At 39.7% G+C, this 17,178-nt stretch overlaps 1 protein-coding gene across 1 annotated transcript in view; it reads right to left on the bottom strand.

Moving 5' to 3' along the window:
• LOC124135614 overlaps positions 1–16,669 on the bottom strand; it is a 34,250-nt gene extending 17,581 nt beyond the window's left edge. The window contains exons 1-2 of the mRNA XM_046501022.2: positions 16,277–16,669; positions 2,412–2,633 (exon numbers count right to left, since the gene is read on the bottom strand). Coding sequence (XP_046356978.1) covers positions 2,412–2,523 — 112 coding nt within the window. The 5' untranslated portion in view covers positions 2,524–2,633; positions 16,277–16,669. The remainder of the gene's footprint in view (positions 1–2,411; positions 2,634–16,276) is intronic.
• Between the last annotated feature and the right edge of the window lie 509 nt (positions 16,670–17,178).

The following is a 17,178-nucleotide window of genomic DNA, read 5'->3' as shown; positions in this document are numbered from 1 at the left end:
CATGCTTAATGCTGTAAGCATTGTGCGCAAAAAAACAGTGGAATCAGTTTAGCACTATTCCTCCGAAAACATAATTATTAAATATGATTTGCTGCAGGCAGAAAAGACAAAGGAGTATTTATGGGCCTCAAGAACTACCGCATTTCACATTTAGAGAAAAAAGGTAAATCTTGCTCCTAAAATAATTGAGAGACTAGTGATATCAAAACTAAATGTGTGAAATGATTTTCTGCAGAAGCGTGTATTTAATTACAAGGCCCAAGTTAAAAATGATCTTGTTCTCGTTTTTATTACGGTTGCAATGCGCAGCGATCACAACATCACCCACTTGTAGAGTGTCGGGCTATCTTCATTTACAAGAGATAATATCAAAATGTACGGACACTTGAAATAAGTATGAAAATAAATAAAAAGTAAAGTCTGAAATTAAAGCAATGAAGAGCTCTAAAAAGTTTCTCATCACAGTTTGGATCATATAGAACAGCGATCGATAAGTTTGGGTTTTGTTCGGTGTAAAATCTGGTTTTGGTATTAGTTCTCTGAATGACCTGTTCGTCCGGATTTATCTTTCCTTGCCTTGACAATACTACATATCTGCTAAGAAGTTTCCTGCCTACTGAGACCTGGTCATTTTGAAAATACGCTTCTGATGAGAAACACACGCAGGAACTGACATGTTAGTGTATGTATGAAACGCAGGGATTCCCGCCCAGCACACTCTAATTAGGTTTCCGGTAATATGCTGCATAAAACATCACGAGCGATTTCGATCATCACCACAAAAATCAATAATGCCTTTATCTATATGTTTACAGGTTGCGTCGAACAAACCATTACATGGGGTGAACATTTTATTATTACATGTTTAATTCAGACGTGCTTTTAAAAAGACAAGAGAAAGAGTACTGAGACTGTTGTGGTCGCTTGTTGCCTTCTGGTTGAAATGTATGCTTGTCACGTTCAGGACAGGTTTGATTCCCAACATAGATGTTTACCGGTATAAGATATGATATTGCTAATAGCAGCGGAAAAAACATACTCAATTACCCGAGAGGATCCGTGGTTGACGTTGCGTGTAAGTCATTTTTAAAAGGTCCTCACCAATTGATTGAGGCGGCTAATCTGATCAGGTGGTCAGGCTTTTGATTTCATAATATCAATCACCGTTTTTTTCTGGTCCAGATTAGATTTTTGCGGAATTTTGCGGGAGAGCGTTAAACAACATTGAGCACGTTCGCTATGCGTCAATATGCGTTTCATCTCCGAAGTTTACCATAAATGGTTCCAGAACGGAAAACAAAGGATGTCATTCGGTTAACTGACTTTTATACAGGAACTCCATCAGCTGCTGTTTATATTCAATAACACTATGGGTCATCACTTACACTCACAATTACCCAATTATCAGCAACGGTAATTGTTAACAGGAGTTAGGCCATTAATACAATTAAGACACATTTAAGTGCCAGGAACCTTTACCTTAAAGCGATACAGTAATACTTTGTGTCGTGACCTACATGCAAGAGGAAAATGTACAGTACAGAAAAATCAGTCGGTGTTAACACTTTGCCGGTAAGACTGGTCTATTTGGTAAAGAAGCGGTAGAAAGTATGTGTCAAAAATTGGATCGGTGACCAAAAAACAAATAAACACAAAAACGGTTCTTGAGGATGTTGGTATTAGCAGGTTGAAGATGTTTGCTATGTTGATTTTGTCCATTTAAGAATTCAGAACTGAATCATCTGATACAGTGAAACCCTTTGAAACCGGACCCCTTAATTCCAAAGCACCACTTTCCGGGCGAATGCTGTTAGATAAATCTAAAAAATCATTAAGGACATTACTCTCTACCTATAGTTCGTTAATCCAGATAATCATCCGGAGGTTTTCATTTGGAAAGGTAACATTCATTTGTGTCTTGAAATGAAACGAAAGATATCATGTCACATGACGTCGGGACTGGGAACAGGAATCTCTAGTCATTCGATCGATGGCATTGTTACTATTGCAATAGTGTAAGTATTTTGAGGTATATATATTTTTTTGTTAATAAATCTGTAATTTCATGTTATAACATTTATTGAATATAGAGTGTACGTGTATTGAGAATATTTAAATCAATACACTTGACCAGATGAGCTTAACAGAAGAAAGGGTCACCCATGGAGGGGCCCAGTTGGCATAGGTGTTGGCTTCTATGGTTATGAGTTCGAATGCCAGATCCGCCCTGAGAACGTGTCTAGGTTTGTCAACGCCAAACCCGCGCTCGTGGTAATCGTCTGAGACTTGAATTGCTTCAGGCTTTCCCCCCATATCAAGCTGACACGCCGTGAAATAACTGAAATACTGTTGAAAGCGGCGTTAACGCCACCTCACTCACTCACTGAAAGAGGTATGTGTCATGTTGTTACCTTGAACCCTGATATTTTCAGTGTTTTGCACGATGATTTTCCCCGACAGAATTTCCCCTGCATAGTAGATCTCCTTGTCCAATTCTATGTCGAACTTCCGAATAAAATCCATCTTGAAGTGACCTCTGGTGACACGTCGTCATCCAATCAGTTTGTACAGATCCAACCACGTGACACATTGGTTCAGCAGGGGCCCAACATTTTAGCTTCAAAATGTGCTTTCTGTAAAAGAAAATAATTCATTATGTTAGACCGTGTACACCGTGTAATTTAACTGACTAATTCGAATTTGTTAGGATGATCCATAGATTAATCAATTAATACTATTTAACGTAAAAGTCTCTCTCTCTCTATATATATATATATATAAACATCAATTAATACTATTAACGTGTATGTGCATCATACAAGTCTTGCTGCTAAAATCAATAGAAGTCTGATGTGCTACTCTCTTTCTAGTTAATTACGAAACAGTTCTCTCTTTTTTTTAAATATATCATATGACACATCATAAACACAGTATATTTTTGTATTTAAATGTTTTGTGTGACAACAATAATTATGTGTACACTAAAGTGGATGCATTCACTTTTTGTATTAAAACCTATATATGGTATATTCGTCCCCTCGTGTATGTGTCCTAAAATGAAGTAGGGCTACATACATACGAAATAAGCAAACTTGAGTGTTTGGCCATGGCAGAGCGTGGTGGACTGAAGTTGGTAGCTTGATCTGTTACTGTTTGTATCTCATGGTATATCATATTACATGGGTATGTTTGTCATGGTATGCCATGTTACTCCTGTATTTACGTCGTGGTATGCAGTTACTCATGCATGTATGTCAGATTAGTCGTGTATGTATGTCATGGAATGCCGTGTTACTCGTGTATGTATGTCATTGTATGTCGTGTTACTCGTGTGTGTATGTCTTGTTACTCGTGTATGTAGTCAGATTACTCGAGTATGTTTGTCATGGTATGTCATGTTACTCGTGTATGTATGTCTTGTTACTCGTGTATGTTTGTCATGGTATGTCTTGTTACTCGTGTATGTATGTCATGGTATGTCATGTTACTCGTGTATGTATGTCGTGTTACTCGTGTATGTATGTCTTGTTACTCGTGTATGTTTGTCATGGTATGTCTTGTTACTCATGTATGTATGTCATGGTATGTCATGTTACTCGTGTATGTATGTCGTGTTACTCGTGTATGTATGTCTTGTTACTCGTGTATGTTTGTCATGGTATGTCATGTTACTCGTGTATGTATGTCGTGTTACTCGTGTATGTATGTCTTGTTACTCGTGTATGTTTGTCATGGTATGTCTTGTTACTCGTGTATGTTTGTCATGGTATGTAATGTTACTCGTGTATGTATGTCGTGTGACTCGTGTATGTATGTCGTGTTACTCGTGTATGTTTGTCATGGTATGTCATGTTACTCGTGTATGTATGTCGTGTTACTCGTGTATGTATGTCGTGTTACTCGTGTATGTTTGTCATGGTATGTCGTGTTACTCGTGTATGTTTGTCATGGTATGTCTTGTTACTCATGTATGTATGTCATGGTATGTCATGTTACTCGTGTATGTATGTCGTGTTACTCGTGTATGTATGTCTTGTTACTCGTGTATGTTTGTCATGGTATGTCATGTTACTCGTGTATGTATGTCGTGTTACTCGTGTGTGTATGTCTTGTTACTCGTGTATGTTTGTCATGGTATGTCTTGTTAATCGTGTATGTATGTCATGGTATGTCATGTTACTCGTGTATGTATGTCGTGTTACTCGTGTATGTATGTCTTGTTACTCGTGTATGTTTGTCATGGTATGTCATGTTACTCGTGTATGTATGTCGTGTTACTCGTGTATGTATGTCTTGTTACTCGTGTATGTTTGTCATGGTATGTCTTGTTACTCGTGTATGTTTGTCATGGTATGTAATGTTACTCGTGTATGTATGTCGTGTGACTCGTGTATGTATGTCTTGTTACTCGTGTATGTTTGTCATGGTATGTCATGTTACTCGTGTATGTATGTCGTGTTACTCGTGTATGTATGTCTTGTTACTCGTGTATGTTTGTCATGGTATGTAATGTTACTCGTGTATGTATGTCGTGTGACTCGTGTATGTATGTCTTGTTCCTCGTGTATGTTTGTCATGGTATGTCATGTTACTCGTGTATGTATGTCGTGTTACTCGTGTATGTATGTCTTGTTACTCGTGTATGTTTGTCATGGTATGTAATGTTACTCGTGTATGTATGTCGTGTGACTCGTGTATGTATGTCTTGTTCCTCGTGTATGTTTGTCATGGTATGTCATGTTACTCGTGTATGTATGTCGTGTTACTCGTGTATGTATGTCTTGTTACTCGTGTATGTTTGTCATGGTATGTAATGTTACTCGTGTATGTATGTCGTGTGACTCGTGTATGTATGTCTTGTTACTCGTGTATGTTTGTCATGGTATGTCATGTTACTCGTGTATGTATGTCGTGTGACTCGTGTATGTATGTCTTGTTACTCGTGTATGTTTGTCATGGTATGTAATGTTACTCGTGTATGTATGTCGTGTGACTCGTGTATGTATGTCGTGTTACTCGTGTATGTTTGTCATGGTATGTCATGTTACTCGTGTATGTATGTCGTGTTACTCGTGTATGTATGTCGTGTTACTCGTGTATGTTTGTCATGGTATGTCGTGTTACTCGTGTATGTATTTCGTGTTACTCGTGTGTGTATGTCTTGTTACTCGTGTATGTTTGTCATGGTATGTCTTGTTACTCGTGTATGTATGTCATGGTATGTCATGTTACTCGTGTATGTGTGTCGTGTTACTCGTGTATGTATGTCATTGTAAGTCGTGTTACTCGTGTATATATGTCATGGTATGTAATGTTACTCGTGTATGTATGTCGTGTTACTCGTGTATGTATGTCGTGTTACTCGTGTATGTTTGTCATGGTATGTCATGTTACTCGTGTATGTATGTCGTGTTACTCGTGTATGTTTGTCATGGTATGTCATGTTACTCGTGTATGTATGTCTTGTTACTCGTGTGTGTATGTCTTGTTACTCGTGTATGTTTGTCATGGTATGTCTTGTTACTCGTGTATGTAGTCAGATTACTCGTGTGAGTATGTCTTGTTACTCGTGTATGTAGTCAGATTACTCGTGTATGTATGTCATAGTATTTCGTGTTTCTCATCAATGTTTGTCATGGAATGTCGTGTTACTCGTGTATATATGTCACGGTATGTTGTGTTACTCGTGTATATATGTCACGGTATGTCGTGTTACTCGTGTATATATGTCATGGTATGTCATGGTTGTCTTTTATTCGTTGTCATATGATTGTGCCTAGTATCTTATTGGAAAACCTCATGGGGTCGTTTATATATACTACTTAAAAGAAGTTAAAGAACACCCGATTTTTTATATGACTACAATTACTTTGTTATGGCATTAGGGAGCCAAGTCGTCTAAAGCGCCGCAATTCGCTGTGCAGAGTTGCTTCCCTTAGGCACGCCAGAAACCTATGATTGTGGGTTCGAATCCCGGTTCGCGCTCGTAGTTTTGTGCTCGTGGGTTTCACAAGAGGTAGTAAACGTCTAAGACCTGCATCACTTCGGGCTTTCCTCCCACATCAAGCTGACACGCTGTGACACAACTGGAATACTGTCAAACCAAACTCACTCGCTGTTGATGGCATGATAGATTAACTATAGTCATGTGAAAAAATCAGTTATTCAGACATGATATATCAACTATAGTCATATGAAAATATCGTGTATTCTTTAACTTCTTTGGAGCATAGATACCGCATGGACAGTTGTACTGATAAGGGTATCTTTGCAAGTAAAACAGTCTCGTTTCGGTTTTACACGCTGCTTTAATTGAACATCCCCAACATGTATCTAGAAGATAACGATTCATTCCATCAGCAATATTATGTTCTGTCTCATACACGACTGCCTAGCTATCCCATCCAAACAACCCCACAAACACTCCCCTGTTCTTACCCCCTCCCCCCTAACATGACCCCCAACCACATCCCTTCCCGACACTTCTACCTACACATTACCCCTATAATATCCCCTCCCCCGACTCCGCCACTTCATCCCACACACAACCCCACAAACACTCCCCTGTTCTTACCCCTTTACCCCCTAACATGACCCCCAACCACATCCCTTCCCGACACTTCTACCCATATAATACCCCTCCCCTCCCCCACTTCATCCCCCAATCAACCTCGCACACACGCCCCTGTCCCCACCCCTTCCCCACAATAACATGAACCCCACCCCTCCCAAACATCTAAACCCACACCTTACCCCTATAAATCTCTCCTCCTCAAATCACACGAACCAAATGCAACGAAATGAAGAGGTTTTGCCTCGGTTCGGTTCGATTTCTATCATGTCACAATAGCACCGAGCAATGAAAACACGATTGTTAACGCTCTTAAGATAAACCAGCTGGTGACCGGGCAGGCTACCTGACGCTAAGCGTCGTCACGGCTAAACACCTTTGTCGCGCTCTCCTAATACCGACGCAAGTGACCTGGCAGCGGCGGGCTGATCGCTGCGCTGCTAGTAGAGACTAGTCGGTAATTTCGTTTCCTTGGCCTGAGTAGCAAAGTGTGAACACTCGGAGAGAAATGTTTGGGGTTATGGGTCACGTGACCAAACTGATCGATTTTCGTGTAAATGTGATGGTTGCTTAGCAACGTTTGGTAATTCTGATGATCAAGTGTCAATACTCTTCGTCCGTAGCAACAATAAGTAGGGACACGCACCAAAGGTCACATGAGGTGTCGTGTACACACAGCCGACTGTCGCACAAGACAGGAGTTGATTCAGCACCAGTGTCAATAAAGGATTCAGTATCAGTGAGAATATAGGATTCAGTATCAGAGTGTATATAGGATTCAGTATCCGTGACAACAAAGGATTCAGTGTCAATGTGAATAAAGGATTCAGTATCGGTGTGGATATAGGATTCAGAATCAGTGCGAATATAGGATTCAGTGTCAGTGAGAATATAGGATTCAGTATCAGAGTGAATATAGGATTAAGTATCAGTGAGAATATAGGATTCAGTATCAGAGTGAATATAGGATTCAGTATCAGTGACAACATAGGATTCAGTGTCAATGTGAATATAGGATTCAGTATCAGAGTGAATATAGGATTCAGTATCAGAGTTAATATAGGATTCAGTATCAGTGAGAATATAGGATTCAGTATCAGAGTGAATATAGGATTAAGTATCCGTGACAACATAGGATTCAGTGTCAATGTGAATAAAGGATTCAGTATCAGAATGAATGTAGTATTCAGTATCAGTGTGAATATAAGATTCAGTATCAGAGTGAATATAGGATTCAGTATCAATGAGAATATAACATTTAATATCGGTGAGAATATAGGGTTAAATATCAGTGAGAATATAGGATTCAGTATCAGTGTAAACATAGGATTCAGTATCAGTGTGAGTATAGAATTCAGTATCAGTGAGAACATAGGATTCAGTATCAGTGAGAATAAAGGATTCAGTATCAGTGAGAATATAGGATTCAGTATCCGTGACAACATAAGATTCAGTATCAGTGCGAATATAGGATTCAGCATCAGTTTAGAAGTAGGATTCAGTATCAGTTTAGAAGTGGGATTCAGTATCAGTTTTGATAAAAACAACTTGTTCCGTATGAGTGTAAAAATCGGATTCTGTGTGAATGTAATTAGAGGATCCACTATCAGTGTACGTAAAACATTTAATATAAGTGTGTTCTACATTTAGTCACTGCCCAAGGGTTCAGAAAAATGCATATGATTTGCAAGCAACGAATGTGAATATGAAAATTGTGACAAACAGACCCAGCATGACGAACTGTGCTATCACATTACGAGTATGCAGATGCACAATTTGTGGACAATGTTACGAGTATGCAGATGCACAATTTGTGGACAATGATATCTATTTCAACAGTTCGCATTCATTTCAGGAACACCTGTTCTCATCACTGTTATTTCACAATCAATCATTTTTCAGCCAGTTTCGTGACACAAACAAGAATCATAATGTTATCTTTCAAAAAGTATGTTTTACTTTACACCCTGATTAAATGACCCTTTCGAAGTGCTTCAAACGATGCTCTTTAAAATTCTACAAATTCACAGGTGTGACAACGTACGGGCAAATATACACTAACAAAAAATACCGTTGGATTTGTCTGTTACATTATAGTAAATGAATAGGGATGGCTATAAACAATGACTATACTATTCAATTATCGGCTGTAAGTACGTAACCACATCAGACATGTGGGACAAAGGAGTGATGTATTAGCAACATAGTGTTGTCGCAGTACCAGTAGGGAGGAAGACCTCCGTATTGAACCTCAGCTGAATCTAAAGGAAGCCATTAATGAGTCCACGCACATTTATCTTCCGATGTCACATCAGATTAATAACATATCAGCTCGGCATTGTGATTTTTATGTTTCTTTGTCCACGTGTTTTGTGCTCTTTATATTCCCCATTATACGTTTGAGTGAGTGAGTGAGTGAGTTGGGTTTAACGCCGCTTTTAACACTATTCCAGTTATATCACAGCATGTTAGCTTAATGTGGGAGGAAAGCCCGAAGTGATGCAGGTCTCAGGCGTTTACCACTTCGGTGAAACCCACGAGCACGGGTATTGTGCTGACAAACCTAGAAACATAATTGGGGCGAACCGGGATTCGAACCCACAATCATAGGTTTCTGGCGTGCCAAAGGGACGCAACTCTGCACAGCGAATCGCGGCGCCTTAGACGACTGGGCAACCGTGCCCCTTTATACATTCGATAGTTTTTAATTACATCGGGCATATAAACTGCCGGGTTAGAGAGAATATACACTTGAAGATTGGATTTGACGAAAATATTACAAACGTTATCAAAAAGGTTGAAAACAGTCACAGAAAAACTGTAAGCGTGAGATAACTATGAACTTTAAACGTTGATGCGTGTATGAAATACATCATCGGGTAACCATTTCTTGTTTGTGATATTCTTAGCCACCATCAAACATGGGTGTATACTTTCTTTTGCCCGGCAGTTTATCATAATCATCTCATGTCAACGTCAAATAGTAGTCAATCGTATAAATGTATGTATATCGAAGCAGATAATTCCCATAATATATCATTCTTGCAAGATAGACACAAATGGGGAGTCTTTTGTCACAATAGCTATGGCAAATACGCCGAAAGATGACGTCATGTCAACCCAGGATGCTTACATTATCGATCACTTGTTTTGTCTGTTCCAAGCCGTACCACGATAACACTGTAACGATATTCCATTGATGTACCATATATCACATAAAAAACACAGAGTTGAATATTCTTTTTCAGTATTATTCATATCATATCTTATCAAAGATGAGATAAACAAAAATCAGTTGAATTTAAAAAAGTACCTGGATTTATAAAGATTCAAAAGAAAACTTCGCAGCGTATCATAATTTGAATTCCGTAAAAATATAAAGTATTACTTTTGACAAGTGCTAAAATAATGCTTTATGGTTAAAGGGTTTAAGTCAATTAAGTAATCAATTCTAGAACGATATACTAAGCCTGGTGTTTCGTGAGAACAAGGGTTCTGAAAAATCACCCACACGTCTCACTCTTCTTCATTTGACAGCGTTCGTAGTATAAGCTTGAACGTTATATCGTTACCTTCTTACGACGTAATAGCCCCTAGTCCTTGATTTTATAATACCTAAATCGATTTTCTGTCTCAGCACAGAAAGCAAACTTAAAGTTTAATGAACATTTTCACCCACAAAATGAAAACCTTTTCTTTCTTGATAAAGATCTGCGGAAGAACACGACATTCTTCATCCCACAATCATCTCAACATGAGTCAATTACGGACTCAGTGGCGAGCAATGAACTGAGCAGATTTTCCTTTAACGACAAAATATACACATTTTATCATCTCCGATAATGGAATGAGCTTTTTCACAGCCATCATAAATACCCCATCACATCTAATGTTTTTCCGCTTTCATTACATCACGATTACTTGGATCCGACAGTTAATTTTCTTCTGATCGCCGCCTTAATGCCCAACAACATATGCATATTACGTCACCTAATGTGATTCGGTTTATTGATTAACTTACGGTACGTCGGTGCTTCATTGTAACGTGGTGGGAAAGACCCTGTATAATTACGGTTCAAACAATTCCTATTCTTTAACCGAACCGACACAAAGAAAAAGTAATTGTCCCAAAGGATTTGCAGTATTCAAACCAAAACAAAGAATATGTCGGTTGTTAACGGAATGAAGGTTTAAATTATTGTGCTTTCGACTTGTTAAATATTTATCAAGGGTGCAGAATTGATTCTAAAATTTCCGTGATCGATTAAAAGAGCATTTCCACAAAGATTGACTGCGTTTGTTTTTAGCGATGCTTATCGGCTGATTTCATCAGCGTCTGCAAAGTGCTGTTTTGTACTGTGTGCCGGCGTTCGTTGTTTCTTATCGCATTTAGTTGCTCGAACTCCGTACCCAACATCACCTCACCTTTTCACCTATGATTGTTGCGGACGGTATGTTAATTACTTTCGGCGACTCGCGGATGATTGAGTCTACGCTCTTGCATAGTTGACACGAAGTACGCTGCCCAGGAATACACTAGTATTGCGTTGGGCCGTTCTGATTAAATCCAAACAGTCACTCTTATTCTCCTTGATCGTCGTCGTCATCATCATCATCATCATCATCATCGTCATCATCATCGCATCAACACCATACAATGATGATGATGATCATATAGCTCACTACCAATAATAAAAGGTTACAAAGAGATCCTGCAAGAGGAATAAAAGGCTTGTAGCTCACCTAGATAAGTAGTCAACGTTTAATGAGTCAACAAAGAAAATACACAATTCGCAAAAGTTTCCATGAACATTAAATATTGTCAGCTAAAATCTAACATTTACTTGTACACATTTGAAAAAAATATGATGCCACCGAAAAAGAAACGTGCATGCAAAGGTTCATCTTCCTCAGTCTGTTAAGTTCAGAGGGCTTAAAACACAGCCGTGACGCCACTGTTTAAACGAGCCATTATTTTTCTCGAATGGCAAGTTAGTTGTCAGGTATGTACACTTGGAATTAACGGAACTGTTCCTTTTATATTCTAACACTCAAGTAACTTTAATTTCTTTGAATTTTATGAGAAAGCAAGTATCGCCAAGGGGGTTCGAACCTCATTCTATAATTTGAGGACGTGAAACAGTCTACCTCGCACATGACACAACATTTTGACATTAACTGATAATAGTTAACGTTTTCAAAGTTGCATAATCCTTAAAAACTGGGTTGAACGTCGCTTTTAACAGTATTCCAGTTATATCACGGCGTGTAAGCTTACGGTGAGGGCTGTAGTGTCTCCGAGTTTTACCATTGCGGGACCCGGCGATTCTTATTCACGAACCGATAGTCATGTGTATTCTCTACTCAACAGATTTACAAAATTTGCCAAAAGGGTTAAAACAAGGTCAAGCTTTAGCATATCGCCGCGGCCATTTTGAAAATTATGGCTTCGAACCTCTTCAACCAATATAGGTGTCATTATTGGATGAAACAAGCGTGCAAGTTTCAGTTTTACAGGTCCAGTGGTTTCTGATGTGAATATGATTACATACCCCGGCGCCAGACAAGCAGGCACTGGCGTTAGCTCACTTGATTTTCAGTCAGGTGAGCTCTACAAGTCAAATTATGTAATCTCGGCCTGTTTTACCTAACATTACACGATGTATGTGTGACCTGATATGGACCTGGAGTGGGTCGATTCTCTATCTGTTTTCAGCGTCTAAGATTACCGGGTTATTCCCCATGTAAATGTTACAAACAGAGCAGTGAAAATACCCATGAAATGTGCATTGATTTGGCGTTAAGGCTGAAGTATTTATAGGCAATGTTGACTCCGGGCCGGACCAGTGTTAGACTCGGGCGGGCATCACCGACTGATAGACTGTCGTATCGTACAGTCACATTGGCAAATGCACACAGTCGATCAAAAGGGGGCTGGGGGGAAGCGGAGTCATATTGGCATTTAGATGGAGTGCGAGATGAGGCGAAAATGTCGAGAACATGTCGACTTTGATGAAGAACAGGAAGCATTTCAACACTTGTGTTTTCTATTGAAATAGACCCAACTGAATTCAAAGCACGGCAGTTGAAAAATATTTCCGTTATAGAAATCCCATGGTACAGACAATTAAATATCAGACGAAGAGGCAAGTTGATGCCGTATTTTACAAGCGAAGGGGGTTCACAACCTAATGAAACTATATTTCCGACGTTTATCGACATCGATATTGTAATATACTCAAAACAGGATGTAGCGATGTAGGATTTTACGAGTAATCGGCAAAAACAACGTTCATAATAACCTTGGACAGTGGGACTTAAGGCCAGTTAATATATAACGTCAACGTCATAGAAGAAGCAATTTTAGGAACGGGTGGGTTAACACAAACAGGAAATTCACTTTAGTGTTCACGTAAATAGACAAGTTCGGATATAACGAACTGATTTCATAGGTCCCTTGGAGCTCGTTATATAGTGGTCTGCATGCATGAAGACGTAGTAAGATAGAGGATCTGCCCGCGAATCGGAAGATATGTGGTTCGACACCCGGCTGCGTCATACCAAAAGTAATTAATAGATTATGGTACTTGTTGTTACCATGCCTGGAGCTTTGCATTAAGGGGACAAAACAAGGACTGGTTACCACGGAGTCAGCATAATAGGTATGAGTGGGGTATTAATGTCATACGACGGGATGGTATCTCAGTGGCTAGCACTGTAGACTCTTTACTAGTACAAGCAGACACTTCACTTCACAAATGCAGTGATCAATACTTTAACTGTAAAGTCATCTTCCCAAGGCAAGGGAGTTAACTGACTATAAAAGTCCAGTTTCCAGGGCTTTTACATTCAGTTGACTCCCTTCCCTCGGGAAGATGCTGCCAAGTAACAGTACATCATCACACATCCAATAATTCACGCAAAACGTAACGTTTAACTACGCTTCAGCACCATTTCAGCCACAGCACGACAGTGCACACCATGTCAAATAAGCAGTTTCAAATACTGTACCGGAATCGAACCCGGGTCTTCGGTGTGATGAGCTAACGCTTTTATCACTGGGCTACCCTACCGCCCTATATGTTAGGATGTGACGTGAGGGACAATGGTGAGTATTGGCTGGCACGCATGGCAACAATTACGATCGCAATTCAGGCATCGCTGTCAGAATACTTTCGTAATCATTCATCACACGTTTGTTTCATAATACCTTCTGTCAATACTGTATCCGTGAACCATTGTGGCAATGTACGTACTTGACCTCCGGTCGTATTTCGTTATACAGTCGATGCTTTCAGTACTAGATAAATAAATAAAACCTTAGGGACCGACTCCTTGATATTCGCGGGGGGACGGGAGGGTGTAAGGATAAATTGAAAAAAATTACATTGTTGCAAGGTGTTTTACTTTAAATAAATACTCAGACTCATTTTTTAATAAAAATATATCTGGTTTTGCAGCTGTAGCTGAAAGACATTATATATAATAATAAAAAAAATACCAATAGCGTCATATTCCATTCACCAACGTGATGTTCAGCGTTGCTTGACTGACGGCAAAGAGAGCTGTGAAATAAAATTAATTCAACGAACAATCTGGCTTTTGAATTCCTGAATCGTTGCTGATGTTATCTACTCCTAGCTAGTGTTCTGTGATATAGCTGTTATATTGTTCACAACGACATACAATACAATTTACGCACCCCCTCCCTCTTCCCCCTCCTCCTCCCCTCCCATCACCAGTCGCTATGTCAACGTAACATTGTGTGATCATGCAGTCGATACATGCTCTTGTCATCGATTTTATTTCATGACACGGTGCAATGAAATTAATTGTCTGTTATTTTGAGTTTTGCTAAAACCGCAGAGGGAATTGGAGGATATATTGGGGTCAGTGGCTCCGTCTATGGCAGCAGGGTTCCCTGCCACCACTCTGAAACAGTGCATTGGCCAGTGGTGCTAACCCTGTCCCCTACATTCTCTAGACAGATGATAAGATCGATTAACAGATGCAGCAACTCGGAATAACTCGGAATAAAAACATGATATGGATGAAATACAGAAATAAGGACTGAGAACACCGACTGAGCACACAGTCTCAGCAATTGCTTGTTTTCCCACCTCGGATACATGGTAATGTATTTAACATATCAATAAAAAAAACAAGAGAAACGCTAAACAGTGAAATAAATAATGTCAACGTAATAGAATAACTAGTCTCGATTATCGCCCGAAACAGATTCCATCGGACGCAAAAGGCTTAATACCGGCGAAAATTACAGCCGCTGATCAGTGATGACACCAGGTGTTCGCGAAAGGGATAAACACGTCCTTGCCCGGTATCAACTGTCACTCACACAATTTGCAAAAAAATGAGTGTTTGTTGTATGCAGCCACACAACAGTACTCCCAAACCTCGTTCAACCGGACGATATACATTTCCAATGAAAGAGTCCGGATTACCAAATGTCCAGATAAACGAATCACAGGAACAGAGTAATGTCCTTTGCTTGATTTAGACGTCCCGGAAATGGAGGTTCCTGGAATAAGGCGGCCCGGAGTACCCATTCAGTTATTTATGTAATTGTCGTTAAAGAATAATTCTGGTTTAAAGACAAGTTCCTGTAAACTTTAGCAGATCGGTACCATCTCAACACATTCATGTAAAAACATAAAAGAGAAAATCGTATTATTTTCAAATCAACATTAAACATACATATGACCATCATATAGCAGCAATTGCTAGTTGGTTTCGTTTAGGTAATCAGCGGCAGCGAGTATGGTTTTACGCCGCTTTTAGCAAGACACCAGAAATGGGCTTCACACATTGTACCCATGTCGGGAATCGAACCCGGGTCTTCGGCGTGACGAGCGAACGCTTTAACCACTAGGCTACCCGACAGGCCCTTCAGGTAATCATGTTGTAAACGTCAATAACTTGTATCACACAGACCTCTCCCAAAAGGTTTAAGCTGGCACGTGTGATATAACTGAAATACCTTTCAAAATGGAGTTAAACCTTCCCGTTCACCCACTCCTACGCCTTTAATAGTGAGTGAGTATGGTTTTACGCCGCTTTTAGCACACACATTGTTCCAATGTCGGGAATCGAACAGGGATCTTCAGCGTGACGAGCGAACGCTTTAACCCCTAGGCTACCCGACCGCCCCCAAACGCCTTTAATAACATACAGGAGCTTCCCAAGGCAGCACAGAGACCTTGCGTAAACGACGTCGACTTTCAATGTAAATGTGTCTAAAGGTATTGCTTTTAAAAGTTTTGCAAATGCATTTTCGACATTCAAAAGTTTTGTGAACAGTTTACCTGACATGTAATAGAATCGGGATGTTTTACTAAAAATACTTCCAACTTCATTCGTATTCAAGCATCCCCAAAATACGTACTCTCTACCCAGTGTTTTATTTTTTTAATCTTTTGAACATAACAGAGCTAGGTCTAATTGCGTACATGAAATGATAATAGCCGGCCATGGTGCAAGGATATTAGACTTTAGAAATGTTAATATTGCATATTGTGGAGCTGTACGCCTTGAAAAAAGTAATGCACATCACTTTCCAAAAAAAGATATCAAAACTCAAGGCTACTCACGCAGTCACGCCTCTCGGCGTCATAATCACAAATGTTCATATTTGATAGTTTCCAACGGCGCCAGTGCAGCCATATTGGTTACAAACGATTGACTTACTGACTCATACGTCCATCCGTAGTATCTTGTCACGTGCAGGAACCTTGACACCGCTTCCAGAACACTCCGTTCCCTTGCACGTTTTCCAGAGCAGGAAGTTCGGATGTAAACTAAAAAACATTCGTTACAATAATTCGCTGGAAAGTGCCGGAATAGTCCATGTTTTCAGCGAGGGTGGAGGTGGGTGTTTCGTCTCTACTACGCATTCACCTCCATTCTGCAGGAACTGCAAGATGGTCATCAGTTTCCGATACGAATCACCCGTTATATGGATGCATGGGTAAGCTCCAGAACAAAGAGTACGGTGTGGACTGGTTTTATGGGATTTGAAGCGTACGCTTTGTTTGTGACTGACCCAATTTCACATGGTTGAGTCTTTCGACCGTTTGGATAATGAGGCAATCGATACAGCTTGCAAGATGGCGGCAATCGTCACGTGATAGTGTGCAACGCAGAACAGGCAGGAGTGGGGGAGGGGATGGCAGCATGTCGATATGTGAGGCGTAATAACATTGGCATATTGTGGACCAAGTCCTGCAAACAATCGACTTCAAGGCTAATGTTTAGTAATAGCGTTTTGTTCTGTGACATCCGTCCCTAAGTTGAGTGCCAAGTTGAGTGAGTAAACAATGTATATGGTACAGGCAAAGTATAAAATCAGTCAATGAGTAAATAATTGAAATTTTAACTGTGGCAATTTTACACAATGACTTGACATTTCAGTCATGTAACAAATTGCCTGAATGTCAGTCCCTTAACTTGACAGATTGAGTGAAGTTCCACGAATTCCAAACATTTTTATGTTGAATTTCATCACGAAGTGGCTGAAAATGATAGGAAGCAACCGAAACTTGAATGTATATTTTTTACATATTTAGGTTTTTTAATTAAATCTATTGTGA

Source organism: Haliotis rufescens, unplaced genomic scaffold, assembly GCF_023055435.1.
Source record: "Haliotis rufescens isolate VD_foot unplaced genomic scaffold, xgHalRufe1.0.p SCAF_92, whole genome shotgun sequence".
Taxonomy (NCBI): domain Eukaryota; kingdom Metazoa; phylum Mollusca; class Gastropoda; order Lepetellida; family Haliotidae; genus Haliotis; species Haliotis rufescens.
Note: the sequence above shows the minus strand (reverse complement) of the source record. Positions and strands in the feature narration are given on the sequence as shown.